At 48.1% G+C, this 26,643-nt stretch overlaps 12 protein-coding genes across 12 annotated transcripts; 7 read left to right on the plus strand and 5 right to left on the minus strand.

Moving 5' to 3' along the window:
* Positions 1–166: 166 nt before the first annotated feature.
* On the minus strand, positions 167–2,245 carry B0J16DRAFT_373846 (Isopropylmalate dehydrogenase-like domain-containing protein). Its single transcript, XM_046130555.1, has 2 exons — positions 983–2,245; positions 167–568 (listed from the first exon to the last, which is right to left on the minus strand). Exons 1-2 carry the CDS (start codon positions 2,081–2,083, stop codon positions 425–427), a joined length of 1,245 nt encoding a protein of 414 aa, XP_045981809.1. The 5' UTR covers positions 2,084–2,245; the 3' UTR covers positions 167–424.
* Positions 2,246–2,376: 131 nt separating this feature from the next.
* Positions 2,377–3,454, plus strand: B0J16DRAFT_289942 (3-oxoacyl-reductase). Its single transcript, XM_046124229.1, has 3 exons — positions 2,377–3,039; positions 3,088–3,247; positions 3,304–3,454. Exons 1-3 carry the CDS (start codon positions 2,471–2,473, stop codon positions 3,325–3,327), a joined length of 753 nt encoding a protein of 250 aa, XP_045981810.1. The 5' UTR covers positions 2,377–2,470; the 3' UTR covers positions 3,328–3,454.
* A 378-nt stretch (positions 3,455–3,832) lies between these two features.
* Positions 3,833–5,585, plus strand: B0J16DRAFT_373848 (Aldehyde/histidinol dehydrogenase). Its single transcript, XM_046130556.1, has 2 exons — positions 3,833–5,347; positions 5,397–5,585. Exons 1-2 carry the CDS (start codon positions 3,968–3,970, stop codon positions 5,538–5,540), a joined length of 1,524 nt encoding a protein of 507 aa, XP_045981811.1. The 5' UTR covers positions 3,833–3,967; the 3' UTR covers positions 5,541–5,585.
* Positions 5,586–6,125: 540 nt separating this feature from the next.
* Positions 6,126–8,143, plus strand: B0J16DRAFT_289947 (general substrate transporter). Its single transcript, XM_046124230.1, has 5 exons — positions 6,126–6,344; positions 6,393–6,667; positions 6,720–7,269; positions 7,321–7,607; positions 7,662–8,143. Exons 1-5 carry the CDS (start codon positions 6,282–6,284, stop codon positions 8,050–8,052), a joined length of 1,566 nt encoding a protein of 521 aa, XP_045981812.1. The 5' UTR covers positions 6,126–6,281; the 3' UTR covers positions 8,053–8,143.
* A 511-nt stretch (positions 8,144–8,654) lies between these two features.
* B0J16DRAFT_163953 (uncharacterized protein) lies at positions 8,655–9,900 on the plus strand. Its single transcript, XM_046122266.1, has one exon. It carries the CDS (start codon positions 8,838–8,840, stop codon positions 9,870–9,872), a length of 1,035 nt encoding a protein of 344 aa, XP_045981813.1. The 5' UTR covers positions 8,655–8,837; the 3' UTR covers positions 9,873–9,900.
* Positions 9,901–12,779, minus strand: B0J16DRAFT_163959 (fungal-specific transcription factor domain-containing protein). The gene is made up of 4 exons (XM_046122267.1): positions 12,741–12,779; positions 11,315–12,691; positions 10,543–11,267; positions 9,901–10,493 (listed from the first exon to the last, which is right to left on the minus strand). Exons 1-4 carry the CDS (start codon positions 12,759–12,761, stop codon positions 9,929–9,931), a joined length of 2,688 nt encoding a protein of 895 aa, XP_045981814.1. The 5' UTR covers positions 12,762–12,779; the 3' UTR covers positions 9,901–9,928.
* Positions 12,780–13,753: 974 nt separating this feature from the next.
* B0J16DRAFT_373851 (uncharacterized protein) lies at positions 13,754–16,247 on the minus strand (the record flags this gene model as incomplete). Its single annotated transcript, XM_046130557.1, has 6 exons — positions 16,038–16,247; positions 15,237–15,908; positions 14,861–15,183; positions 14,502–14,807; positions 14,152–14,426; positions 13,754–14,028 (listed from the first exon to the last, which is right to left on the minus strand). The coding sequence occupies exons 1-6, from the start codon at positions 16,182–16,184 to the stop codon at positions 13,754–13,756; spliced, it is 1,998 nt and encodes a 665-aa protein (XP_045981815.1). The 5' UTR covers positions 16,185–16,247.
* Positions 16,248–17,094: 847 nt separating this feature from the next.
* Positions 17,095–19,677, plus strand: B0J16DRAFT_416459 (uncharacterized protein; the record flags this gene model as incomplete). Its single annotated transcript, XM_046133590.1, has 6 exons — positions 17,095–17,429; positions 17,493–18,221; positions 18,278–18,600; positions 18,652–18,984; positions 19,035–19,056; positions 19,108–19,677. Exons 2-6 carry the CDS (start codon positions 17,529–17,531, stop codon positions 19,675–19,677), a joined length of 1,941 nt encoding a protein of 646 aa, XP_045981816.1. The 5' UTR covers positions 17,095–17,429; positions 17,493–17,528.
* A 601-nt stretch (positions 19,678–20,278) lies between these two features.
* On the plus strand, positions 20,279–21,313 carry B0J16DRAFT_386442 (uncharacterized protein; the record flags this gene model as incomplete). Its single annotated transcript, XM_046131571.1, has 1 exon — positions 20,279–21,313. One exon carries the CDS (start codon positions 20,279–20,281, stop codon positions 21,311–21,313), a length of 1,035 nt encoding a protein of 344 aa, XP_045981817.1.
* A 666-nt stretch (positions 21,314–21,979) lies between these two features.
* Positions 21,980–23,743, plus strand: B0J16DRAFT_401689 (major facilitator superfamily domain-containing protein; the record flags this gene model as incomplete). Its single annotated transcript, XM_046132590.1, has 4 exons — positions 21,980–22,132; positions 22,181–22,349; positions 22,400–22,551; positions 22,599–23,743. The coding sequence occupies 4 exons, from the start codon at positions 21,980–21,982 to the stop codon at positions 23,649–23,651; spliced, it is 1,527 nt and encodes a 508-aa protein (XP_045981818.1). The 3' UTR covers positions 23,652–23,743.
* A 301-nt stretch (positions 23,744–24,044) lies between these two features.
* B0J16DRAFT_401691 (uncharacterized protein) lies at positions 24,045–25,301 on the minus strand (the record flags this gene model as incomplete). Its single annotated transcript, XM_046132591.1, has 6 exons — positions 24,045–24,117; positions 24,176–24,693; positions 24,745–24,808; positions 24,857–24,925; positions 24,974–25,073; positions 25,120–25,301. The coding sequence occupies 6 exons, from the start codon at positions 25,299–25,301 to the stop codon at positions 24,070–24,072; spliced, it is 981 nt and encodes a 326-aa protein (XP_045981819.1). The 3' UTR covers positions 24,045–24,069.
* A 351-nt stretch (positions 25,302–25,652) lies between these two features.
* Positions 25,653–26,573, minus strand: B0J16DRAFT_386445 (uncharacterized protein; the record flags this gene model as incomplete). The annotated part of the gene is made up of 2 exons (XM_046131572.1): positions 25,653–26,255; positions 26,310–26,573. 2 exons carry the CDS (start codon positions 26,571–26,573, stop codon positions 25,653–25,655), a joined length of 867 nt encoding a protein of 288 aa, XP_045981820.1.
* Between the last annotated feature and the right edge of the window lie 70 nt (positions 26,574–26,643).

Here is a 26,643-nt window from a genome sequence, read left to right on the forward strand (position 1 = left end):
TGCCGAAACTCACGCGAGAGCGAAGCATTGGCGACTCACAATTCTGATTGGTTGTATTGGCTGGATTATCCAAAATCCGTCCTAAAACCGGTTCGACTAACCCGAGAAGGCATTTGCACTTTAATGGCACTCAAGGAGAGATTTTTAATAATTCAAACCTTGCGGACTTGAATGAAACCAGGCACCTTTAATTTCCCAATTTCATAAAACCTTTGACGTCAATCAGTAACTGTCCCCTTTCCCAAATACTGTTAGAGCATAACGCTGCAGAAATATAATTCATATGTTTCCACGCGGTATTCAACCAAAAACTGAGCTCATGCGTCGGAACCGTTAATGCAACTAGGACAGAGCTTGACAGGTTAAAATAATGCGAGACTGACATAGACTTAGAGTACTTGTAGGGACTATGGCTTGACTTCTCTCAACCGGTATCCCCATCTTTCGCAATGTAGGCGACATTCAAATGACCTTCATCCTTTGCCGGCCACTTTGCCATCAAGAAGACCTCTTGCCCCAAGCCCAACAGCTGTAATGCTCCGACCACCACTTGCCAGATCGGCAACCCCTAGGAGAGGACTAGATACAGGCGGCATCCCGATAGGCGAACACTGAAAGTTGGGTGCGTTAGATATGACACGTTGGTGAGAGAGAATGATTATATGCTGGATTACAGATCATCCTGGCAGTTCGGATTTGACCTTCTACCTCTTCATCACTCGCTAACTACCACACTGCTATATTAGCCGTCATTAAAACCACTGAGAGAAACTGCTGAATCGCACTACTTCCTTGATGTCGTCTTCAGTGATATACCTATCTTCATCAGCTCCAAGTTAGCCGCACTAACGCCGGCGTAATTGTAACAAAGCAGAATGAATCAATGGAAAAGAATCGTAAATGCTGCCATTAAAGACCAACAATCCAGTTACATCTCTCTATCTCCTACTTATTTTAACAACTGCTTAAGAACTTCACACACAGCATTACCAACTTCACTACACTTAGCACTCCCTCCGAGATCTCCTGTCCTCGTTTCTAGTCCACCGTTGTCCTTTGTATCCAAGACCTTAACAATGGCCTGCTCAATTGCAGAAGCCTCCTTCTCCATAAGAAATGAGTAACGGAGCATCATAGCCAAACTGAGAATTTGTGCGACAGGATTGGCGAGGTCCTTGCCCGAGATATCTGGTGCACTGCCGTGGACTGGCTCGTAAATACCCTTGCATGGTCCGTCTCCTGGAATACCGGCAAGACTGGCACTAGGGAGGACGCCCAGTGTGCCGGTCAAGCCACCTGAGATATCAGAGATGATGTCGCCAAAGGTGTTGTCGGTGTGAATGACGCTGTGGTTGAAGCGTGCGGCGTCTTTGACCATGAGCATCGCCAGACTATCGGCGAGTTGATGCTTCAATTCCACGTCGGTAAGGTCCTTTTCAAAAATCTCTGTTGTCACGCGACGCCAGAGACGTCCGCTCGCGAGAACATTGGCCTTGTCGGCACTCCAAACAATAGGCTTTCCTCCAGCGCCAGTGCTAGAATGCAGGATTCTTGCAACAGCAGCACTCACGCGGGCTAATCTTTCGACTTCTGGGCGTGAGTACACCCAAAGGTCAGATGCCACGTCCACATCTTCCTTCTTCTCGCCAAAGTAGGCACCACCGCAGTTCTCTCTCACCACAATGAACTTGAGGCCCTCAACGAGCTCAGGTCTGATAGGCGACGCGCCGATAAGACTTGGAACGAGAATCTCACAAGGTCTCAGATTGGCGAATGCATCGAGCTTTTGACGCAATTTCAAAAGTCCAGATTCAGGCGTAGGATCAGCGCCAGCCCATTCTGGACCGCCGATGCTGCCGAAGAGCACGGCGTCGCTTGCAACAGCTTTATTAAGGACGCTTTCAGTGACGGGTGTGCCGTGCTTATCAATACTGCAGCCACCGACGATGTCTGTGTCTCGTTCAAATTGTAGGTCTGGACGACTGGCTTCAATTACGTCGAGGACTTTGAGAGCCTCAGCCATGATTTCGGGGCCGACATGGTCGCCGGGGAGGATAAGGATGCGAAGTGTTGTAGGGGACATTGTAATGAGTGGGTTACTTTCTTAGGAAGTGACGAAATCTGGAGATCTTAGAGAGCGGATACAATGGCGTCTCTTAACATTGTTTTGGAGCCAGTTAATTGGCTTTTCCGATGTCGGAACTGTATACTGTAACATCCGGTCCCCGGAAAGTTTGGATGTTCCTGTGATGGAATTTTGAGGGGAAACAAGAGAGGGGAACTCCACTATCGGGTGGTGATGGAGTGTGCCGCCTGATCTGATAGATGTGGGGTTGACCTGGGGTGCAAGAGAACAGAACAAACAGCTGCTAAGAATAAGCGACTATATCAGCGGGTTAGACTGTGCAATCCTATCTTTGAATCACCAAACTATCATCTTTTCAATATTCTTACACAGTTTTTACTCAACATGTCTGCTCGTCTTCAAGGAAAAGTCGCCGTCGTTACTGGTGGTGCATCAGGCTTCGGCAAAGGTGTCGCCGCCAAATTTGTCTCCGAGGGTGCCAACGTCATCATCACCGACCTCTCAAAGGAAGCAGGTGAAGCTGTCGCATCAGAGCTCAATTGCCTCTTCCTTCGCGCCGATGTTACCAAGCCTGATGATTGGCGTACAGTTTTGTCTCTTGCGCTCGACAAGTTCAAGCAGCTCGACATCGTCATTAACAATGCTGGCGCAACTTATGCCAATAAGCCAACCGAGGATGCCACAGAGGCAGACTTCGACCTGGTGATGAATGTGAATGTCAAGAGTGTGTTTCACTCCACGAATATTCTTGTGCCATATTTTATGAAGGAGAAGAGGCCTGGATGCTTTATTCAGGTTGCTTCAACAGCGGGAACTCGACCCAGACCCAACTTGACGTGGTACAATGCCTCCAAGGCGGCTGCTATCAATGCGACCAAGACCATGGCCGTTGAGTATGGGCCTCACCAGATTCGCTTCAACTCGGTTTCACCAGTCGTGGGAAGCACTGGAATGTGAGTTACAGTGAAAAAAGTTCTTAACAGGCATACTAAAATTGTTAGGACACATCTCTTCATCGGCAAGCCTGATACCGAGGAGAATAGAAAGGGTTTCGTCTCCACCATTCCTCTGGGACGGCCATCAACTCCCAGCGACATCGCCAACGCTTGCTGTTATTTGGCCAGCGACGAGGCAAACTTCATTACTGGAGTTAATCTAGAGGTAAGCGTTACTCCTGCGTTGCGAGGTTTTACAATGTTGACATTTCGACTTGATAGGTTGATGGAGGTCGTTGTGTGTGATCATGGGATATGGATAGCATTGTTCAATAAATTTATATGATAAACAATGACCGGGACTTACGTTAAACATTTCTTAATTATGTCTGTGATCGCTTGAACCTCAGATTAATCCAATATCTTTCTCCAGGTTGACCCAACTTCAACAGATAAGAAACCATGCCCAGTCTGTATGTCTTTCATTGCCCAAATTCCCACAGTTTCAAGTGTTCCCAACACTATCACATGTCATCTAAAATTCTGGACACCATGCTTTGTGCTATGAGCATTTCGTTGGTTGTCCTGCAACATCAGTTCATTCAGAACAAGCCCCGAGGTGCCGGCATCGGAAGTACGGGTACATGAATTAGCGGCCGCTCGGTGTAAGATAGGCTATCGATCCACTGTATTACCAATAAGGCGGGGTAATCACAGGGACCCGGGCTTCCCCGCCGGAAGGCGACAGGGCCGATTATAGGGAGCTGTAGCTTCGGCCCCCGCTTTATGTTCCTGTGAGCTTCAGAAATTACGTCAAGCTCCCCTCCTCAATCCTCATACGATTTAGAGCTGTTGTATATCAGATCGACAAAGGAGACACCATCGAGAGCTCTTCGATCTTGTATCAACCCTTCATACCATCAATACACAAACATAGACCCGCACAATGGCCAACACACAGCAACAAGGGTCAAACCCTCACTCCCTTCCCTTCACAATCCAAAACAACGACCTTCTTCATCTCAACTCTTATGTTCATGGCGAATTTGTCTCAGCCAAAGACAATGGGACGTTTGATATCATAGACCCCGGAACTGGGGAACCTTGGGCAACATGTCCCGATTGTAACGTCGCCGACGTCGAGCCCGCCATAGCTTCTTGCTACGATACCTTCCAGAGCTACTCTAAGACGACACCCAGGCAGAGAGCCAAACTGCTGATGAAGTGGCATGAACTGATACTAGAGTCTAAGGAAGACCTTGCCAAGATTCTTGTTCATGAGACCGGAAAGACGCTGGCTGAGGCTCGTGGTGAGATCGACTACGCTCTTACTTTCGTCTGGTGGTTCTCAGGCGAAGCAGACCGAGGAGAACATGGAACAACTATGACCTGCAGTGTTCCTGGACGCAGAGGCATGACGAACAAACGGCCCATTGGCGTCGCTGCGGCTCTCGTACCCTGGAACTTCCCCATCGCACTTGCCCTTCGTAAAGCAGCGGCAGCGTTGGCAGCGGGTTGCACTATGGTCATCAAGACCTCACCCGAGACTCCTCTGACAGCCGTTTCCGTCGCCCATCTCGCCACGAAAGCAGGCTTTCCCGCAGGCGCGCTCAATGTGCTGACAACAAGCCTCGAGAACACTCCTGCTGTGGCTGAGGCGATGTGTCTGGACCCAAGAGTTAAAAAGGTCAGCTTTACGGGTAGCACGAGGGTGGGCAAATTGATCTCAACCCTATGTGCAAAGGACCTTAAGAAGACGACACTTGAGCTTGGCGGCAATTGCCCATTTATCGTGTTTGATGATGCCAACGTCAATCAAGCTATGGAGCAGCTTATGAATCTCAAGTGGCGACATGCTGGCCAGGCCTGTGTCTCTTCCAACCGACTCTTCGTACAGAGCGGTATCTACGATTCCTTCGTTGAGAAGCTCGTCAGCCAAGCGAAGGCGTTGAAGACTGGCCATGGCATGGAGGAGGGTACTACTATGGGTGCCCTAACAACCCCAAGAGGCTTAGACAAAGCAGAAGAGTTGTACAAGGAAGCCGTCGATAAGGGTGCCAAGACAGTTCTGGGTAATGGAAAGAGAGAAAATGGACGGGGCTACTTTATGAAACCCACGATTCTCACCAACATGGCCGACGATATGGCCATAACACATGACGAGATATTTGCACCTGTTCTGGGTATCTATCGCTTTGACAGCGAGGAAGAGGTTACCAAGAGAGCGAACGATACGCCATATGGATTGACGAGCTACGTGTTTACCAAAAATGTCGATAGGCTGATGAGAATGTTCGAGAACCTGGACGCTGGCATGATTGGACTGGTAAGTCTTTTCCAGATTCCTTTACCGAAGTAATACTGACTCGAGATAGAATGTTGGAAACTGCTCTTCAGCTGAAGCACCCTTTGGAGGAATCAAGGATAGCGGGCATGGAAAAGAGAGTGGAAAGGATGTTGCTATTGATGAGTTCCTGATTACGAAGACAGGAACTCTATCTATTGAAGGGCATTACTGAATGAGATGTATGGAAGTTCATCAATAACGATCAACTATATTCTATACTCCGTTGCATAAATCATTAAGTACATATTGCCGGGCATCTTATCACCAGATGTGTCACTAGCAGACCCCAAATAGTTGTTGTACGAAATGGCAAAAAGCGACGTTCCTGAAATCCAGCAGTTGGACAAATGATGCCAAAAGTGACGATACCTTCCGTGCAGCTTTGACAAAGCAGTAACCTAAACGCTTAGACTGGATCAGTGACGACATGATGTTTGTATCGGTACCATCTTCCAGGCGCTTGGATGGGTCCTCCATCGGATCGTGGGTGACGGAGAAACGTGGCAGCAAGCTCCAACAATACGTAGCTCTACCACTCCACATGCATGACAATGCCACCAGAATGGAAGGGCGGGACAGCTCCGAATCTTTTACTCGGTAGATGTGATGAGTGGCACGTTCCGGAGGCTGACAAGCCATCTCGGACAACCCCGCCCCCTAGAGTGCCCTAGCTCATACAGCTGCCAATGTAGATCACGAGAACCGTGCTTATGGGCCCAGAATCTGGGGTTGCGGGGCCCCTCAAACTGCCTTTAGCATGGTTTGCATGTTCGATCGCGTTGCTTCGAATGATGATAAAGGAGCTTGGTATGGAGCTCATAAAATTACATCCAAGCAAGATCACAGGAACACGCGTCTAACATAATCTTTACACGTCAAGCATTGAGACCTCACGCTCTTTCCTTCATCGTCAATGGCTAAGCACACAACCGCCTACAACAGGCTGGTCACTGTTGCCGTGGCATTTGGTTCTCTAGTAGGTCATCACATTCTCCTTTAAAGCTTGATGCTAATCCATCCATAGACCTATGGCTACTGCTCTTCAGTTATTGGAAGCACGATCGGACAGCCAGGATGGTACAACTTCTTCAACTTGCCAATGCAGGGCGAACCGGGTTACGGTACAACAACCACCCAGGCCATCTCGACCGCGAACGGCATATACAGCGCAGGTGGCGCAATTGGTACACTGTTTATAATGTGGGCGGCGACTGCCCTTGGTAGAAAGAGATCGATTCAGATTGGAGGCGCGTTTGCCTTACTGGGAGGAGCCTTGCAAGGCGGTGCAGCCAACTTGGGGTAAGTTCTGACAGTGCTTCTACGAGAGCCAAAGCCTAACATACATCCTCAGCATGTTCCAGGCCGGACGATTCTTAGCAGGCCTCGGTATCGGTATTCTCGTCACAGTCTGCCCGATGTACATGGGCGAGCTCGCACCGCACGACAAGCGAGGCTGGCTTGTAGGCCACCACGCCATCTTTCTCGTCTTTGGCTACATGCTTTCCGGCTGGCTCGGATACGCGTGCTACTTCAGCACCGAAAGCAATCCAGACTTTGCCTGGAGATTCCCCTTGTGCATGCAGTGCCTCGCGCCCTTAGTACTGCTGATAACATCTGCTTGGATCCCTGAATCTCCACGCTGGCTTCTGCAGAAAGGTCGCGTTGAGGATGCATGGGAGGTTATCCGCAACCTGCGAGCGTCTCCGGAAGATCCGAACGAGCAGGTCGCTCGGGAGGAAATCTACCAGATCAAGATGCAGCTTGCTTTGGATACCGCCAAGCTTGAAACTCTTGGATGCGGGCCTTGGATGGCTGTCTTCAAGAAAAAGAGCTATCGCAAGCGCATGATTATTGGATTTCTTACTCAATGGGGCGCCGAATTTGCTGGCCCTCTTATCATCGTACGTTTCTTACTTCTCCCTCCAAGTCAAGGCCATTACTGACCTTTCTAGAACAATTACTCGGTCATTCTTTACACCAATCTCGGCCAGACTGGATCTATGCCTCTCCTGCTCTCCGCCCTGTGGCTCACCACTGCCGGTATCATCTACAACCCGCTGGGCGCCTGGCTTCATGACAAGATTAACTCGCGTCGCTGGATGTTTATGGCTGGCCTCTTTGGCTGTCTGATCACCACCAGCGGCCTTGCTGCCTGTATTGCCGAGTTCTCCGGAACGTCGAACAAAGCAGGCAATGCGGCTGGCGTCTTCTTCGTTTTCCTTTGTCTAGCCTTCCAAGGGTAAGTTCCAGTCATCCATGTCAGTCCCTGCTGTTCTCTAATTTACGCGCTTAGAACCCTCTGCGATACGACCATGTATATCTACGTGTCAGAAATCTTCCCAACTGAGATTCGTCCCATTGGTATGGGCTTTTCTCTTTTTGGCCAGTTTGCGAGCACCCTCATCCTGCTTCAAACAGCACCCATTGGATTTGTCAACGTCGGCTGGAAGTACTACCTGGTTATCATTGTCTGGTGTATCTTCTTTATTCCCATCGTCTACTTTTACTTCCCCGAGACGGCCAACTTGTCTCTTGAGGAGATTTCAGCCCGTTTCGGCGATGATGTCGCTGTTCATGTTCATGATGTTCCGGAGGAGCAGCGCAAGGAACTTGATAACTACCTCAACAAGGTGGACGTTGCACATATGGAAGATTCTGGACCAAAGAGCAAGGCAGGAGCCTAAGCTGATTTACGGTGTTCAAGGTGCGGTGGCAATTTGGATGTTGGTGTGTTGGTAATTAGTTTCATGATCTCTTCAATCGACTTTTGTCCCTAAAAATAATTACAAACGTTGCATATCGATGTCCAGTGAGACTTGGATGTTATTACGTGTTCGTCACGACAGCTCGCTCCTCTACAATTCTTGGATCAGTCTCTGTTAACAACCTTTACATTAATGAGACAATCACTTGTTTTTGTTGCAAAACCTTCCCTCAAGGATGCCCCTGCCTGTGTGCACGAAAATTATGAGATGTCACTCATTTTCATTGTGATATTCATTATGTACGCCAAGCATCCACCTCTGCTGGAATTCCGCAATCTCGGCAGTTAGCCATGTAACTGCAACACAACAGATCAGGCGATTTTGGAAAAACTACCGGGGAAACTAGATCAACTCCGTCGTTCTCTCTTGGACACCTCCACATTCGAATGAGGCTGGGAAAAAATGCTTCTTGGTTGGTGTAGCGTTGAACCACTAGTCGATCCCGGAGCGCCCCCGCAGTGGTACGCTCCAGATGTTGACGCTCTGATGAATGTGATCACCAAATCTAAGAACCGAAAAGCATGCCGAATTCGTTAGCGGTCCCCATACCCCAGAATATGGGGAGCGGGGAATCAGATCATGGGGTCTGGTGTCAGAAATCGGCGCCGGGGGAGAGGGTATAGAAGGACCTGTCAAGTTCAAGTCACAGGATCAGAACCTGTTAGTCTGTCCAACCTCAATTTCGCACCCCGACAGCACTCAGTATGGGCAACGTAATTTTACCTGATGACATGTCTCTACACCACAAAGACTATGATAGCCTTCCTGACCCTCGAAGAGTCTGGGCTGGCGCTCCAGGCTCCCGAGAAGAAGGTCTCGGTCGTCTAGTCCTCCTCACACCAGAAGTGGTTGCCAATGCAGCAGCTGCATGCATCAAGACAGGACGTCGTACATCCTTGAATTGGGACTTGACCAAGCTCGACATTGCCAACTTCAATCGAGCCCCGGCTCAGCACCACATCATCTCATTATTTGACGGTGTTGCATACGACGATGTCTACATCTTCAACCCACAACAGTCATCTCAATGGGATGGTCTCCGCCATTTCTCAGCCCCGGCACCTACCAAGTCAGAGCCTAATCGTCGTCTGTTTTACGGCGGCATGACTTCGGTTGAGATCCAAGACAGAAACAACACACGGATAGGCATACAACACTGGGCCAGGGAAGGAATTTGCGGCCGTGGTGTTTTGTTGGATTACGTTGAATACGCCGCACGGCACTCGATAAAATATTCAACATTCTCGAACCACTCAATACCGCTGCATACTCTGCTCGATATAGCGAAGGAACAAAATACCCAGTTCCGTCGAGGCGATATCCTTTTTGTTAGAGTGGGGATCACCAAAGAATGGGACCAGCAAATGAGCGAGAGTGATAAGCTTGCATACGGCCAGAGCACCGACCCGCAACATGCTGGTCTCGAGGGCACAGAAGAGATGCTGAAATGGATTTGGAACGAAGGCTTCTCTGCAGTAGCCAGCGATTCCATCTCATTTGAAGTTTATCCCAAGCAGCCATTTTACAAGCGAGAGGGGACAGATGCTACGGTGCCGGGGTTGTTCATGCATGAATACTTGCTTGCAGGATGGGGAATGCCAGTCGGTGAGCTGTTTGATTTGGAAGGGCTCAGCCAAATTTGTAAAGAAGAGAAGAGGTGGGAGTTTTTTGTGACATCGGCGCCTCTTAACATGCCTGGAGGCGTAAGTAGTCCTCCCAATTGCATAGCTATATTCTAAATCCCAACAATTATTTTGACACGTCCAAGTCCCACGCGTGATGGTCGTCAAATAGATTAGAAGCCTTTTGATTCCAACACTTGGAAAATTCTGACAAACTTCGTAGCCAGTCCCCAGCAATTCAACTTCTGCAGCATCTTCTGGGCATCGTTGCTGATAGCAGGAGTGAAGCCGGGAGCACCGATGTCCTGAACAGATCCACAGCTCGCTGGCCCCCCTGCTTCTATCCATCTCACTACAACTCGCCTCTGGGATATGTGATGGTCATGGAGATCAAGCCGGACGGTGTAACTACCTTCACTCGGCGCTGATGTTCCGTGTGGGCCGTACGTCGAATACGCAATGATGAATATATAACCCATAAATACTCTCATAATCTCGCATGGTGCAGAGACTAGATAGTCATTCGCAATCGCAACGATCTGAGCTGCATGCCAACACAACCTTCTTGCTGTTTTTGGATCTCTGACAAATGTTGACTTGAGACGCTCGCGAGCGACCTGAATTCCGTCATGTTGCTGTGGTGTTGACGAGATGAGATTGCGCACGATGTAGACGACCATGTCAAGAATCCCGTTTGCAGCACACAGGTGCGAGTAGTGGCAGAGGAGACTCGCAATGCTATTCTCATTGTTAGTTTATACAGATTCCAAGAAAGGACTTCACTTACTTGTAGCTGATCAGATCACCAGTTGTAGACGGTGCCCGTAACGATTCAACCAGCGTATTCAGTCCCTTCAGAAGTGACCTCTTTGTTTCTCGATGTGCACTTATGATCGAACTTAGACCGAGGAATTCGGGCATGGCGACAACCTCCAGTTGCCAGAGGTCCCACAGCATGCGGCCCATGACCTGAGCACAGAGCCTCTTGGCCCATGACCCCAAAGATGATGGTGCTTCTCTTCCGGCTAGTGTGAGCTTGATTACCACTGATAGATTGGGGCCAGAGCTATCACTCCCGAGGCGTGATACCAAGGCATACCAGGCTTGTGCTGATGTAGCGTTCCATATTGACTCGGGACATGGGAGGAGAGAGGGCAGCTCATTCAAATCAACGACACCTCGGCGACTCGTGAGGGTGCAGAGACTGCAGTCGTACTCAAATGCTGCCCAGGCTGCCCTTCGCCCTGATTCTCTGACGATCCAGCTTCTCCACTCATGATTTAGAACTTGTTCGTTTTCTGGACTAGGAACGCCTTCCTGTCTCTCATCTGAGCTGACGGCGTTGCGAGGTTTCAACAGACCAATGCCCCGTAGACCTCCTATTAGTATGCCGCGAGATCTGTCTGCGTTTTGGTAGAGTTGCCTGTTACCAGAACCCAAAGAGTAGATCTGGTGGAGGCAGAGAGCATTGAGGTATGACACGTCGTTATAGCTGGTATTATCAGATGCACCCTTGGAAAGTCAGTATCAGGTGAAACGAGGGTATAGGTGAAACGAACCATCCATGTAATTATCGTAGAACATAAATCGCTCAGAATGAATGAAAGATCAACATCTGACGGGTTATCTGATAGTAGAGCACCAATACAAGCCATGGCTGTAAGCATAGCTGGTGGACAAGACGACATAGTCCAAGTCGGCTTGTGAAGAATTGACTGAACATCGTGGAACCGAGAGAAATACGACTCGGCCAGACGCTGTAGATCGCAGAAGGCTTGGACAGAGTGGCTGTCCCGTATATTTGCAAGCTGCGGCATAGGAGTCTCGGCCAAGATCTGGATATAGCCATCCACAAGTTGTGATCGACCAGCTCGCGAACGATTGTTCAGAAGTTCACGGAGAGGAGGCAGCCGATACTGATGCGGGACCGAGTCATTGCCTTGGTCGAATGGCCAGGCAAGACTAGATTGGTGGGGGTTTGAGGATCTTCTGGCTTCAACATCGCGCGTCGATGTCGGTTCTGCAGGTTCTGATACTCTCTGTGATGCTTCGTCGGTGAAATAGCCATTAGTGGGTACCGTCTCGGGAGCCCGTTGCTCAACGTTCGATGGCCATGGTTCCTGCACGTACAGACCCTCCAAAGCCGCCAGTTGAGACGGTTGTAGGCCGTCGTCAACATTAGAGCCCAGCCAGTCAAATCCGCCAGTCCGAAAATTAGGTTGCATTAACGCCATGTAGGAAGGCGAGATAGCGAAGTCATTGCTGAAAACGGCGTCGCCAGGGTCTGTTAGTAGAGTGTCATATGATTGTGGTATTTCCCCCGCGGAAGTGATTGAACCAATTGTAGAATTTTCTTCGATGCCGTTGAAACCACCGACTTGACAGGCTTGGTTCAAAGATTGAGTATCGTCAGTTTCACGCGTCAAGGTAGAGCCGGGCGAGGATATTGAGGGTGGTAAAGGCGCTATCGGGACACTCATGTTGGCAAAAGATTGATGCCATGAATCGTTCGGGGGGAGCGTAGGTTCATTGGGTTGGCGTTGCGCTTGCTCATCATCAGGAGGATGATCAGGTCGATCAGCACTAGTATCGCTTCCCAGAATCACTAAGTCATCTTGTTCGTTCGGGTTAGGGTACGCGCATTGATTACCCGCGCGAATACATCCGTTACAGCAAGGCCTTTTACGGTCGCACTTTAATTTCTTAACCACGCATCGAAAGCACGACTTCTGGGTCGATCGTTTAGCGTGTCCTTTAACGCGATGCGTAGAGCGTAGGTGTCGCAGTAGAACGTCGCGTCTACTAAATGTCTTTTGGCACTGAGGACAGGGAATAAAGTCCTTATTGGAGGGTGTTGCATGGGTGAGTTGATGGCGACTTAGGTGACTAGGGCGTGAGAACTTTTGAGGGCATTCCGGACATTGAAGTTGACGTTGCTGAGGCGATGTTAGCACAGGGGAATAAGGCGGAAGAAAGGGAATTTACAGTTGGGTTTGCGCCCGTCATGGCGAGCTTTGACGAAACCTCACGGTTGAAAGGAAAGAATAGCAGTATTATCGGGGCGAATAGTTGAGATTTCTGGGGTAAAATGCGGGGGGGCAATCACGTGTTTCTTATTTAGACGTGAAAAGGAGAGAGGACGTAATAATAACATCACAGTTAAAGTTTGTCCTTAACGTGGCTGCTCCCTTGCGCCGAGTGCTTACAGGGTTTAGAACCAATTAATGGCTGTTAGAGACGCGAAATAAAACAGTGACGGATATGACAAGTACCATCTATACATTACCCATGGTGAGGATTCAGTTAACTCGCCTTGTACTGAAGTCAAGTGGGGCGAGTGACAGTTCCAGGGGAAACAGAAGAGATTTCCGGTGGGGACAGGCCATGATTTAGCACTATGATTTGCTCGCTTGGATAGGGGACGGACATAGGAGGATCCACTTGCTGATGAAGCAAATCCCGTCGTTAACCAGCCACTAAGAGTCGCAGCTACCTTACACTACCTAGGTATCAACCGAAACGTTTCGTAGACCTCTATGCATCTGTCTAACTGAAGGGGAAAGGCATATAAATGTGATAGAAGCCTTGCCGGTTCTTATAATATGCCTTTCATCTAAAATTAATTATCTTGCTGTCATTCGGTACACCGGTAAGACCTTTGTGGTTCATTCCCTGTCTTTTTCTTCTGTAGGGTACATGGTGAAAAAGGTTTATGCTACAGATTGAAGACAAGCCATTATGCATCCACTGGAGCAGGAATCTTGTAGTCGGTTCAGATATTCAGACCAGTCTTGGGGGTTCCAACGTAGAGACTGTAGAAGCTTAGAAAGAAATGTAAAAAGGATGTAAGCTAAGCTGAATTCTACTTGTTTAACTAGCTGATCTGTGGGAGACTTTAACAAGTGGTCAAGTACCGGACAACAGTCGTATGTTAAATGTTAAAGCTATGATTTCGTATATTCCAGTTTTTCTATTTACTGGGTACATGATTAAAGGATTTAGAGAGAATAAAATCCGCCATTCTGGGTGACGTTATTAAGTAAGATCATTTCACCCAAGCGTGTAGCGACGGCTTTAACCTTCGCTTCCTCTGGTACTTTTGCCGCCAGATTGAAATCTATAACGAAATCGCCGAAGTCGCCTCTCAGTGCTGCTGCATTGTGACGACTAGAGCAAGACTGTAGCGAAGTAGCCAATGCGAGAGCCTCATCAATCGATAGGGCGCCCACTTGCAATGCCATTCCCAACAGACCACGACCAGCTGATACATAAACTGGACAGCATATAGCAAGTTGCTGGCATTGTGTAATACAAAGGACAAGGTAAAAGTGCAAGTCTGAGTCATCGATACCTTCTGACTGATGAGTATCAACATCATCGTTGCCAGCAGACTCACCACCTGCATATGGTATATCCCAATTACTGTCCGATGTGAAGTCTTCTAGTATCTGATTGAAGACATGGAACAATGCGGTTCCGGTAAGCATGATCCTAATTATGCTATGGCGTTCGACATAACATCTGAGTAGTATCCGTTTAAGCTGGTTTACAGATGCCCGGACGACAAATGTAGCAGAGCTATTAGGGGAAGAGAAGGAGCCAAGTGTTTGGGCTGGTGTTCTCAGGTAGAAGGGCCTGAAGATATCGATAACGGCGCAATGAAATAAAATACTATACAACACAGATTAAGAATAGTTCGGATGAGCTGGTTCTTCTTAAAGAATGCAAAAATAGGGACACACTTACTGTAAGATGAGAATTTGGTTAGAAATATGTTCTCCTCGGACCAAGTCTTCATCGAGAGTATCTGCCCACCGGAGCAGCTTCTGGTATCTGGATTCAACGAAGGAGAGAGGTAGGGCCCCTTCGGACGCTGGACGGTAGAGAGAATAGACTGCCGCGACTTCCTGAACAACAATCCAGAGTCTGCTGAGAGCCCCGAAAGATTTACCGATCAACTGCTTTTCACTAACTTGAAAAGGGTCTTCTCCAGGAATTGGGACCGTAGGAGGACAAGAAATCGGCTTAATTGGCAAGTAATATATATTGCGTCTGTCAAAGATATTATGAGACGGCGAGACACAACTAGAACGAGGCATACGTACGATAACCAATTGTAGGTCCCCCAGGCGACCTGTGCAGTCTGCCTCTTTACTTGAGCAGAAAGGACTTGCCAATCGGTAGCATTTCTTCTGCAACGTTCCACGCCAAATAAGCCCAAACGCTCAGCCATACCTTGCGCATCTTCAAACAACTCAAGAACACGGATGTTGCTAACTTGGATTTCACATGCAACGCCGGTTGCCATTATTGCTGCCACATTCAGCAGGGAGTCAGACCGGCGTTCAGCGAGCCATAATGTTTCAGCAGCACCTAAGAATTCGCTGCTCAAGACGGACAAGCTGGGGTCAATGGTGCAGTACCAGAGCTATTATTACGGATCAGCATAGGAGTTAGACTTCATTTGTAGAAAGAGCTTACGCAGGCACAGCTGAACACTGAGTTCACAAGGAATGCAGAGCAGAAATTTAACTTTCTTGCCAGTAAGTCGTCCAAAAACAATTCAGCGTCGAAGAGGCCAAACATGGCATGGTTTTCTGCCAAATACGCTGTTATGACTGTGGTAGCCAGTTCATTACTTATAGGTATAGTCGTCCAGTAACTCATATCCAGAGAGCGGAAGTCATCCTGTGTCGTTGGAAGGCTGGCTGGACCCCATATGCTAGTTTCGTTTGTCATATCGGCAGCTGCATTCAGTTCGGCCATGGCCCCATTTCCGATGGGGCCTGGAACAAGCGTTGCAAAAGCTTCTAGCTCAATGTTGGAAACGTCGACAGGGGAAAGGTAAGGGTAAGCGTTTTGATGACGAGCGGTGAGCTCAGACTCAAGTGCAGAGAAACCAGGTGGTGACATGGCACGATCTAAACTATTACTTGGGGATTGATCTAGGGACAGATCAGAGGAGGGGATTGTACCCCCTCGCAGGCTCCTCAGCTTTTCTATGGCCTCATTTTCCGGACCCGTGATGAGCTTGTGTAGGATACTTGCGGACTTCTTATGCTGACTTGCTGAAATCGAATTCTGAGACATGCCATATTCGCATGTTAGGCTGCGCTTCAGGCATAAACTACAGCTTGGGCGACCACGATCACACTGTTGTAAAAATAAATGTCAGTAAACGATTTTTTATATCACAAAGCAAGACAGATTGCATAGACTATTGCCAGAAAAAAGAAAGGAGAAGAAAGAAAAAAAACCAAGAGGGTCACCTGTTTGACTTACACGGAGTTTCTTCGACCGACATCTATCACATGCCCCGGCGCCTCTGTACGGTCTTTTGGGTGAAATTTCTCTTGGGCGCGTACCTATCTGGTTACTTTCCGGGATCGAAGAATTAATAGGCAATAGTGGCCTATGATTTCTGCTCATTGTATAGAAGAGAGAGTGAGGAGACAGTTGTTCGTTCCAGGAGTGTATGTATGCAGTGGTTAGATAATATTTGTTCAAAACAAAGATCATTGGGCTGATGCAGAGATTGTGGAGAGATACCTTTCCTAAGTACATCCCGCGTAGGTATTAGATGGTAGTCCGCTACTAAAATCTACCTTACTTCTAATTCTACAGAATATTAGTAAGAATAAAACCAAGATAAAGAATAAATGAAATATTAACTTCTATAGTATTGTTTATAGATTTTAAACTCTAGAATTTATTGCTATTTAAAAGCTTTATTGAAGGGTAATTTATGGAAGAGAGAGCTGAGTAATAAATTTCAGTCTTGCACTAACACTTGATACTCCGGCGTACTTCAGCGTAGCTGGTGCCTCAGGCATCCGATGGCTGCTACAGCCAGTTGCTCCGGAGTATACTCCGATCCAATAGTATAGAGACTGGGAGGAAATCCACGGGGTGGCAAAGGGTGCACCGATCCCCAAGCCATTCAAGTCGATTAGTCTAAATGAACAGAGCTCGAGTGTATTAGTGTAACCAATCAGGGTAACTTACTTTCCGATCGTGGGCGAGGATATGATCTGAAGTGGTAATTACCCGGTGAATCTTATCGCAAGCCCTGATGTACTGTACAGGTTGCGATAGGGATGTCTGGCCAACAAGAAAGTGGATACATAATACTACAGTACATCGGAATCAGCAGTAGCGCCAAGTACCCTCAGTCTAGTACAGTAGCACGTGCAGATAAGAGCTCGTGCGGGGTCGATATCTATCACGTACATTTGATTGGCTGAGAGGCCTCTAGCTGAACCGTGCATGACGTGATTTCCACGTCAATTCGGGTCGTTCCAAGATGGCACTAACGAGGACTTGTCACGCGCTTGTTGCACAACGATCAACTCGCATAAGGACGTAGACTAACTAGTTGTTGACACTTGATTGAGATCTAGTCCTCCAGAAGTGCTATTAACCCTTTTTTCAACCCGCGTGCCGCCACGCAGCACATGCTTGCCTTTTCCTTTCTCGGCCCAGCCTCTTCAAGGTGCATCTCGATTTCGTATCAACCACCACAGCATGAGTCCTCATAGACAACCGTTGCCAACACCTCTTGAGGCAGATGGCCATGGCAGACAACATGAAAACGAGCCTCGATAACGAGGGCGGCCATTAAGACGCACTGCAGTAACTGTTACATGTAATCATTGTCATTTGAACAAAACTCACGTATGACTATCTGCATTATTTCTTTTCGTCGTCTTCTATACAAACTGACAGCATCACGGGAAGTGCGACAGTGGACGACCAGCATGTGCTTCATGTGTCATGAGATCTTTGTCATGTTCATATGATGAGGATGACTCCAGGATAACTCATGGGCTCCGTCTCCAACAACAAATTGCCGACTATAGGGATTTTCGAAAACGCCTACGGACCATGTCTAATGATGAAGCCTTCCAAGCTATTCATCGGTTGAAGTCAGCAGTGTCTGGGTTATCTGAAACCCAAGTTGCTGAAGCCAGACAACCCATACTGTATCGACCTTCTGAACTCCGCACAACTCATGGTATATTACCTCCGACCGAGTCAGTTATGGAATTTGAGCTCAATGCACGCCATCCATTCGCATATCCACCACTAGAACCACTAGATCTCAAGTCTATAGGTATCGACGGTTGGTTTTGGCTCGGGGAACAACCGTCCGTCCGTAACGAATCCAGCCAGCATGATCCTTCAACGGCTGCAGAGACAGGCACAAGCAGTATGCCTGTGGCCACTGTCCATTCTTCACAAGAATGGCAGCTTTGTGATCCCCGACTCGCACTTGTCGATATGGGCTATTGGAGCAAGATACCTATTGACAATACGTTTGCTTCAAGGATTCTATCTCATTATTTCACGTCTCACTTCCCTTTATTTGCTTGCTTTGACATAAATCTTTTCCTTGACGGCATGGTCCAGCGAAACAGTGACTATTGTTCGACGTTCCTCATTTCAAGTATAATGTCAATCGCATGCGTAAATTGTCCTGTTGGTTAAATACTTCCTGTGTCTCGACTGACAACTGTCAACAGCAATCTTTTACCGCATTCGATGTTCAGTCAGCCGCCCTCAGTCTCGCATTTGAGCGAGAGGCTGAATTGTTGTGGCAAGATAAACGGTATAGCGATTCCCCTACCAATTTAGCTGCGATGGTTTGTTTGTCAATGGCTAGCGGTATGGGTGGTCGCGAAGATTTCATGCTGCAGCTAATTGCGGATATTCGGGCCATGGCAGCGAGGATGAATTTATTTGGAACCCGGGTCAGCGATGAGACACTCAAAACGTTTCACGAGCTCCCTCCGGACAAGTTCAGAGCATCAGCAGCTGCCGCTTGGGGACCATACGGTTGGTTAACGTAAGTTGATACCCTCTTTTCCATTTGACTGCGCAAGTTAACGGGGAAAAGGTTTTACTCTACTCAATTTGCTGCTGATCCAATTGCCTATCCACCGTCACTGCCTGTTCCTGGCGACACAAACAGACGCAGTGGTGGATTGGTTTGGCCACCCCATCCAGTACCGAACTATCTAGGACAGAGCATAACAAACTTGTACAAGCTATGGCCGATGATCCAGTACTTTGGCCATGTTTATGATTTTACAAACCCTGTGCCGTTATCGGAAAGGGTAACCCTGTCCTTTGCTGAATCTACGTACCAGAAGCTTCTTGTTTGGGCGACTGCGCTCGATTTGAGAATGAAGCGCAATGAGGACAGTGTCTCTCACGTCTATTTCTTTCAGTAAGTGACTGCTCTATTATTAAACCGAATTGAGAAGCTTATCAATGTAGTGCGCTCTACCATGCCACCATTGTTAGATTATTTTAACCGTTTCTATATACTTCGGCGCACACACGACTTAAGAGCTTCAATACAAGAGACTGCACCCCAGCGTCGATCTATATGGCATCTATGCGGCAATTGAAACGTTTACTCATCTGGTATTTGACTAAAGCCGGTCGACATTCTGATAATGGCTGGTTCACGGTCGCCGTGCTTCAAATCATGAGTGCAACCCTATGGAACACCAATGACCCGGACTGGAAGATCTATTTCCAGCTCTGCTTCAACTTCTGGAAAGAGGCATACATACGCTACCGTATCTACTTGGCGATAGCCAAGGCAAATTCGTATTTCGCCCTTCAGCTAGGCGTGATTGAAAGGGATACGGCCGTTGCCTTGGTTAATGAATTACGTGCGGTTGGTGCGCATCACGTTGATCCCGAGAATGCCATAAATAGTGCCATTGCAGACCATCGAATGGCGGCAAAGCGTCTCACGGATTCGAGAGTGGACACCATGGCAAAAGAGTTTGCGGACTTGATCTTGTCACAGTATACCGGTGATGTTGAACGCAATACGGCTGATGGGGCCTCTTCTAAGGAAAGTGAGGTGGCGCCCTCTCATAACTGGCTCAAGACGGTACTGAACTAGAAAGCCCTTGGTTAGAATCGGGCTAGTGTGATTTTCCTCAGACGGCCATGATTGCCGTGGTAAAGGGCTTGACTGTTGTGTAATAGCTAGGAAGAGGAAGATTTTGACAACTACTCTCTAAGTCTGATCATGCAAATTCAGTAGACCTCGTCAGCTTTCGCACCTAGGGTCAACAGAGTAGGATAACGACTACTATTCTGCAATTTAAGCAGTATCTGTGCTGGATAACGTGCTGTGATTTATTTTTTGCATTGTATGATGGGAGGAGAGCGTTGCTAATTTTTGATTAAACGATAAACGGTAGCCGCTGAAGGAACTCGCTTTGGGCCCCTACTTGACTACGGGTCGTGAAGATAACGCTAAAAGAGTAACTGCAGAGCACTAACAGAATAGCGCCTGGAGCCGAGCACTATGTTAAATTTAGACCCATCTGAATTGATGTCAATGACCCGACTCTCAATAGTCAATTCGATAGTCAATAAAAGCAAGCAAAAGACGGTCAAAGCTTCAGGGGTCTCATCAATTACTGGAGAACTTAATGGTTGATCTCTGAGGGTCCTCCGTTTTAGAATCATCTTTTACTGTTTTAACATCTTCTCTCATGGTAGGGCCTTCTACAACTTCTGTTGAATGGTCGAATACCGCTAGTTTTACGTCAGGGGAAGCAAAGAACGATGTTACTCTGTCAACTAGCCTCTCGACCAAGACCATCTACCTTCTTCCGTCATCGCTGTCGGAAGACACCTCTACATCAACATCCGCTTCCTTGATAGAGCTATCGACAACTTTAGCAAGCGAGTTGACGTCTCCAACCACACCAATTCTCGATAGTCTTTCGACGTTTATCATGGCTCATGGTTACGAAACACAACCCTCATCGCTGTCAACAGACCCAGCCATTGTATCTACGAGTAGTTCGATGATCGACTTTGCCACGTTCACTTCAACTGGATTTGATATATCGATAACGGAATCTGTCGAAACCACTACAACTGTCCCAGTATCGACAACGACAGACCTTGCCTCCTCCTACACAGAAGCCCCGACAACGTATACAACCGAAATGCTCACTACTGACTCTGCATCACTGCCAATCACGACGTCAGCCTCTTCTGTTATGACAAGCTCTTCTCCCGCCACAACATCGTCTGCAGCTCCCTTTATGTTCAAAGCCTTCGCCAGGGGTGGAATTTGGGACGGTAGCGAAATACGCGCTCATACCTCAGCTCCTTACTCGTGGATGGTAGGATATCTCACCGTGCAGAAACCGACCATTTTGACAATCGAGCCCAGGACTGGTCATTTGCTCATAGAAGGTTCCCCAGTATGCGCAGAATCTGGTTTGGGCAGCCGCTGGGTTCGTATACGAGGCTACCCTAGTCCCATGCTCCCTCGTCACGAATACGTCCGGTGTGACCCTGGTGTTGATGGTGATGAATTACGGTGTAGAGTGCATGCCTTGAGCTGCGTCGGTCTCGGAGTTGGTATGGGTTATGGTTGCGAGCACACTGGGCAAGAGTGGACGCAGTTCCACTCTTCCAATTGGTTACCGTCGACGTATTATGTTACCATGGCTCCTTCAGTCAATGATCTTGAACCACAACTTGCAATGACCCTTGTCATGAATGGGATTTAAAAATTACATAGTGCTTTGAGTCCCAGTATAGACAAACTAAACGCCCGGAGACCTTAACTATAGCCTTGCACTAAGATATCTGCGTTCCTAGTTACTTAGCGGCCACTACCAATATGCCGCCTCTTGGATGCTACAACCAAGACTACCTGTGTACAAGCACCACCTTGAATGTCGAAATAAGAAGAGGAAAGGTGACATAAAAACCACATTTCCTATAACAGGATTGAGTAAATAGCATTAGCCCGGACTTTTGCCGAACCGTCTTTGACTGGAGATAATTCCGCATAGGAACGAAACATTGCCGGCTATCTCGGCCATTGAACACTTAGTGCTAAGCGACTGGTAGAGTTATAAACCTAAATCGTTTCATGGATATCGGGAAAATCCCGACGCCCTTGACAAATGTCTCCCTGTTAGCGCTACCGATGTGTGGGGTAATGGGAGTTGACTCGAGTACCGTCGTACGAGTCAGGATAAGATCTTTCAGCCGTACAAGGGAGATCAAGAGAGATGCGGGGTCCCCATGGGGATGGACGGGCATCGTCGGAGGAGATCCGATGAGTGCAAAAGACTGGGATGTTCGAGTGTATATATGACTTTGTACTGGGCATCCCAGCATCCCAATGTAGACCATCTGGCCTTGTCATTCACTCTGTATAGTTCGTCATGGATCAGAATAACAGCAAAGGCGTCGAGCCTATGAAGGTCGACGACAAGTTCATCGAACATGCCCCCGATGCTTACTCAGGGCTATCACCTGAAGATGCGGACTTTATGCGCGGATGGGAAGGCAAAGCTGGCAAGAAGGTCGTAAGAAAGGTATGTCTCCAAGTTCTCTCGACTTTTACATCTTGCTAACCGATATAGATCGACTTTCGACTTCTTCCCATCATGGCTGTTCTGTACCTACTTGCCCACATCGATCGAGGAAATATTGGAAATGCCAAAATCGAGGGAATGGACAAGGACTTGGGTCTTGTTGGCAACCAGTACAACATTGCTAGTACCATCTTCTTTGTCCCATACATCATCTTCGGTAGGTGTCCGCAACGATCTGGCTACATCAGCTTTACTGACACTTGGTAGAGGTCCCTTCCAACATCATCCTCAAGAAGGTGCGCCCCAGCATCTGGCTTTCATTCCTAGTCCTTAGCTGGGGTATCGTCATGACATGCATGGGCGTCGTCCAGAACTTCGAGGGTCTCGTAGCATGCCGTGTCATTCTTGGAGTCTTTGAGGTAGGCAAACCCAGCAAACCTCTTTACAATCAACTAACCAATGCCAGGCTGGTTTCTTTCCCGGTGCCGTCTTCATCGTCTCGAGTTGGTATCCGCGTCACGAGCTCCAACAACGACTGGCCATCTTCTACACTGCCTCGGCTTTCTCTGGTGCACTCAGCGGTCTTCTTGCCTTTGGTATCGCCCGTCTGGATGGTGCGAGAGGTATCGCTGGCTGGCGCTGGATCTTTCTCATTGAAGGAGCCGTTACAGTAGCGGCTGCTCTAGTTATGCCGCTACTCATCATCGATACTCCCGAACGCGCGAAGTGGCTGTCTGATGACGAAAAACGTTACATCGACTTGCGTCTTCGAATGTCTGGTGTCCGAGCAAATACTGAGGAGGGTGACAGGTTCTCGTGGAAGCTGCTGTTCAAGACAATGACGGACTGGAAGGTCATGCTCGGTGTCGTTCTGGCTTGGGCAAACTCTGTTCCTAACGCCGCCTTCAAGTTCACCATGCCGCAGATTATTAAACAGCTTGGCTTCTCTACTGCTAATGCTCAGCTACTTACCATGCCCCCGTATGTGTGCGGTGGCATTGCCGCCTGGCTAACTGGAAAATTCTCGGATCGCCTCGCTTGGCGCATGCCGTTTATCGTTGGACCCATGTCGGTACTTCTGATAGCAATGGCTGTGCTGTTCAACTACTCCAAGGATGTCGGCAACAATGTTCCAGCTATGTATATCGGTGTGATCCTGGCTCAAATCGGTATCTACCCGCTTTTGCCTGGTATCACTGCTTGGACAGGAAACAACCTCGCCCCATCTTGGAAGAGATCCATTGGCCTTGCTTGGCTTCTGGCAGCGGGAAACCTTGGCAGTATCATTGGTACCAACATCTTCCTCGATAGAGAGGGGCCTCAGTACCCTACCGGATACGGTACCGCGCTCGGTATCATATGTCTGGGTGCTTCCTGCGCCTTGTTCATGGAGTTCTGTCTTTGGCGATCGAACAAGGCACGAGCCAAGATTTCGGAGGTGGAAGTTCGCCAGAAGTATTCTCAGGAGGAGTTGGACGCTATGGGAGAGAAGAGTCCTCTGTACAAGTACACTCTGTAAAGGTCGTAGGGAAAACGCGCTGTTTAGTTAGGTGGAGGCGGATAAAGTGCCATTGTTCATGAAAGGTGACGTGGAGGATCTCAGAGAGGCGCGCAGTGAATAAAGTCTTGCGCCATTTGAACAACGTATCTTTTGGAGAGCGAAAGTGCCGCCATGTGCTTGGATGATGCGCTTTCTAAACTCTTTTGTGGATTTACAAAGGTCTATCATTGTGGAGCGAAGCAAGATAATTTGGTGGTGCAATAGGTCTGGCTCTGTTGAGATGCTCAGAAGTTCTCGGTCATTTCACATCATAAAATGGCACGCGTGGCTTCACACTCTGACCCATGGAACATACTTATTGTTCTCAAATATGTTCAATTATGTTCAATAAACTTTAGACTTTAAGTTTCTCCTAGATCTATGTATACTATTCGGTCTAGAAAAACGCCAGAGCGTTAGGTGGACTTGCGACAGCTCCCGGTACCTGTTTTCCAGTTAGCTTCACCCATATCTTTTTGCTACACAAGGGCAGCTTAACTTACGTTCATAGGCGAACTCGACATGAAAAAGGTATACCGTCCCAGTTCTTTACACCTTTTCGAAAGTTCCTCTAGGTAGAACAACTCACCAATCGGCATGCCCCAACCCGCCAAGAGCCACTCATGCAAATGCCACTCAAGATCCTTACAAGGCCAAACCTCCAACGATCGCGCATCGCCACAAATAGCAGCGATCTTGGTGTTCCAAAGGAACTTCAGCAGCTCTTTGGAGGGTTTTAGACCGATATTATCCGGCTTTTGAGTCTTGTACAGCTCGTTGAGGTGCTCGCGCTTGGTGCTGTCCATGTTCTCGTACTGGGCTAGGTAGCCGAAGCGAATGACGATAATGTCGCCGGCTCGGAATGAGTCGAGACTCATGCTTTGGTATTCGAGAGTTTTGATGATTTGGTCGAAGGGGATTTCGTGGGATGTCATGCCGTCAATTTGGATGCCTGCGTTGAAAGCCCAGGAGTACCAGTCGATGAAGACGGCGCGTCCCGCAATTCCCTTCTCTGAGACATCTGCGAAATTGTCAATAAGCGGAATGTGAGTCGAACTAGCGGTGCACGTACGATGGATACTGTTGGGATGATCTGAAGCAGCAAACTCGTCTGCTTTGCGGCCCATGTAGTATAGCTATCGGGTCAGTCAGAAGCGTTGCAAAAGGTCTCCAATTGTACTCACTGCCTCTTCTTGATAGGCATAATGTCGAAACCCATCCCATTGAGAACTACATTGCGAATTGAAGCTCCACTAATACTGACGTTAGTGTCTGTTATCATCCAAACTTGGGCAGGTTACCTCATCATCGTGCGCATGCTTCAATGGCGCCTTGTTGATGAGCTTCAACTCAAGGTTCTTGCGTGCGAACTTCGGGTTTGACGCGCCAGTCATAGACCAACTATTCCATGGTTAGCTTCCATCATCAAACTGGTGGCCTTACTTACTTCAAGGACAGCCTCGTCCCTGTCTTGATGTTCTCCCTAGCCGCTTGACTAACCACCTCATCATCCAAATGGTTCAGGGTGCCAAGCTGGTCATCAGGACCCCAGCGACCCCATGCATTGCCCTGAGGACCGCTTTTGTCTAGGGGTAGTTCGTCAAAGTCGGGATGTTTCTGGGACGCCATCGTTGTTGAATATAAAAGTGTCAAGTAGGCAAGTATTTTTGCTGGTAGCCCAGGTAACTTAAGTTATTTTTGCCATTATCAATACTAATGCCGGCGACTTTGATGTGGCCATCAGCATTTAGGGACTCACGTGGGGCATGAAGATCGTGAGGGGCGTCTCCGAACGGCTCACGGAAAACCCCCGACGTGACATTAAGCCATCGGACCCGGTCCGAAGTAACACTATCCACAGTCTTTGCAACGGCCCAAGCACCAAGTAACTAAGTTGATAAGATTGACCAGACTAGCTTAAAATAAAACTCATTTGCTTACAAAGTTTCCAATCAGTCTCGTCTCGCGTTTGCGCTCCTGTCAATTGCAACCGTTCGTTGATAGCTCCTCTGAATTTCGTCCGTCTCGAATCCAACGAACCATATCGGGGAGGTCAGGATCATTGGGACCGATGTTCGGAAGTGCGGCCAGAGTTAAACGAGTCAATTCTTGCAAGACAGGATCATCAAGATCGGGATCGCGAAAGTCCAGATACTCCACACCATCGTCACTGTACTCATCTCCACTGTAGTCATCGAAACCGCGATTAGGGTCCTTGAATCGCTGAAACGCATCATACCCAGCCTCAAGTTCTCGAAAGGTACAACGGTTTGGAATAGCTTCCTCTACCGTCTTGGTCAGGGAGTCATCCTCATCCACATCTACCATGATTTCAATTCCTTCAGGCACAAGGCGGTTGATAACCTCTATCCTTCGTTTTAAGAGGATGTTCCATTCGGCGTCGTTCAATACTACTGGCAGAGAGCCGTTTAAACAGTAGAAGGACGTTGGGTGTTGTATGACAATTTGCAGAATAGACAGTCCCCCAAGCAAGCCTACCCACATCGGATCGATCGTGTCTGGATCCTTTGGATCCTCAGGATTACGACATTCGATCATCAATGTGACATGGCGGATTTCCTTCTGTAAGTAGGGCTCAGAAATCTTCTATTTATGCCATTGCGTATCGATATAGACGTCAATCTCAAAAGTGTTGCAGCGGTACAAAAGTGGTGCCGCTTCATTGTTTATTTGATGGGAGGTTCGAACAAGGTGAGTGAGAGTGCCTGGATTGTACTCTTTGTCCCTCAAGTAGGCTTGCTCGCCAGGCTCTTGTATTGTTGGATCAATCTCGAAGCGGTAGCCGATTGGGGCGCAAAAGCCGTAGATCTTTTGGCGTAGTTTAGGCGGCAGCTCCAGAAAGGGAAAGGTGTCTTGAGAAGGTGAAGTTGATGTCGACATTCTGCTGTTCAATATTCTTCACGTTTTTGGAAGGTATGATTTAAGGAGAAGAGAGGAGAAAGTGTTCTTG

The sequence above is a fragment of the Fusarium flagelliforme genome (genome assembly GCF_020744385.1).
Source record: "Fusarium flagelliforme strain FIESC 12 MPI-CAGE-AA-0113 chromosome Unknown B0J16scaffold_5, whole genome shotgun sequence".
Lineage (NCBI taxonomy): Eukaryota > Fungi > Ascomycota > Sordariomycetes > Hypocreales > Nectriaceae > Fusarium > Fusarium flagelliforme.

Excerpts from the sequence above, each read along its gene's own strand:
- B0J16DRAFT_289942 (XM_046124229.1), top strand. The coding sequence starts at position 2,471 with ATGTCTGCTCGTCTTCAAGGAAAAGTCGCCGTCGTTACTGGTGGTGCA. Across the intron at positions 3,040-3,087 it reads GTCGTGGGAAGCACTGGAAT|GACACATCTCTTCATCGGCA; the intron begins GTGAGTTACAGT and ends TAAAATTGTTAG. Across the intron at positions 3,248-3,303 it reads TTACTGGAGTTAATCTAGAG|GTTGATGGAGGTCGTTGTGT; the intron begins GTAAGCGTTACT and ends TCGACTTGATAG.
- B0J16DRAFT_373848 (XM_046130556.1), top strand. The coding sequence starts at position 3,968 with ATGGCCAACACACAGCAACAAGGGTCAAACCCTCACTCCCTTCCCTTC. Across the intron at positions 5,348-5,396 it reads ACGCTGGCATGATTGGACTG|AATGTTGGAAACTGCTCTTC; the intron begins GTAAGTCTTTTC and ends GACTCGAGATAG.
- B0J16DRAFT_373846 (XM_046130555.1), bottom strand. The coding sequence starts at position 2,083 with ATGTCCCCTACAACACTTCGCATCCTTATCCTCCCCGGCGACCATGTC. Across the intron at positions 569-982 it reads GTAGTGAAGTTGGTAATGCT|GGGTTGCCGATCTGGCAAGT; the intron begins GTGTGTGAAGTT and ends GTCCTCTCCTAG.
- B0J16DRAFT_163953 (XM_046122266.1), top strand. The coding sequence starts at position 8,838 with ATGGGCAACGTAATTTTACCTGATGACATGTCTCTACACCACAAAGAC.
- B0J16DRAFT_163959 (XM_046122267.1), bottom strand. The coding sequence starts at position 12,761 with ATGACGGGCGCAAACCCAACT. Across the intron at positions 12,692-12,740 it reads TGACGGGCGCAAACCCAACT|CAACGTCAACTTCAATGTCC; the intron begins GTAAATTCCCTT and ends ACATCGCCTCAG. Across the intron at positions 11,268-11,314 it reads CTACGATAATTACATGGATG|GGTGCATCTGATAATACCAG; the intron begins GTTCGTTTCACC and ends TGACTTTCCAAG.
- B0J16DRAFT_289947 (XM_046124230.1), top strand. The coding sequence starts at position 6,282 with ATGGCTAAGCACACAACCGCCTACAACAGGCTGGTCACTGTTGCCGTG. Across the intron at positions 6,345-6,392 it reads CCGTGGCATTTGGTTCTCTA|ACCTATGGCTACTGCTCTTC; the intron begins GTAGGTCATCAC and ends ATCCATCCATAG. Across the intron at positions 6,668-6,719 it reads GGCGGTGCAGCCAACTTGGG|CATGTTCCAGGCCGGACGAT; the intron begins GTAAGTTCTGAC and ends ATACATCCTCAG.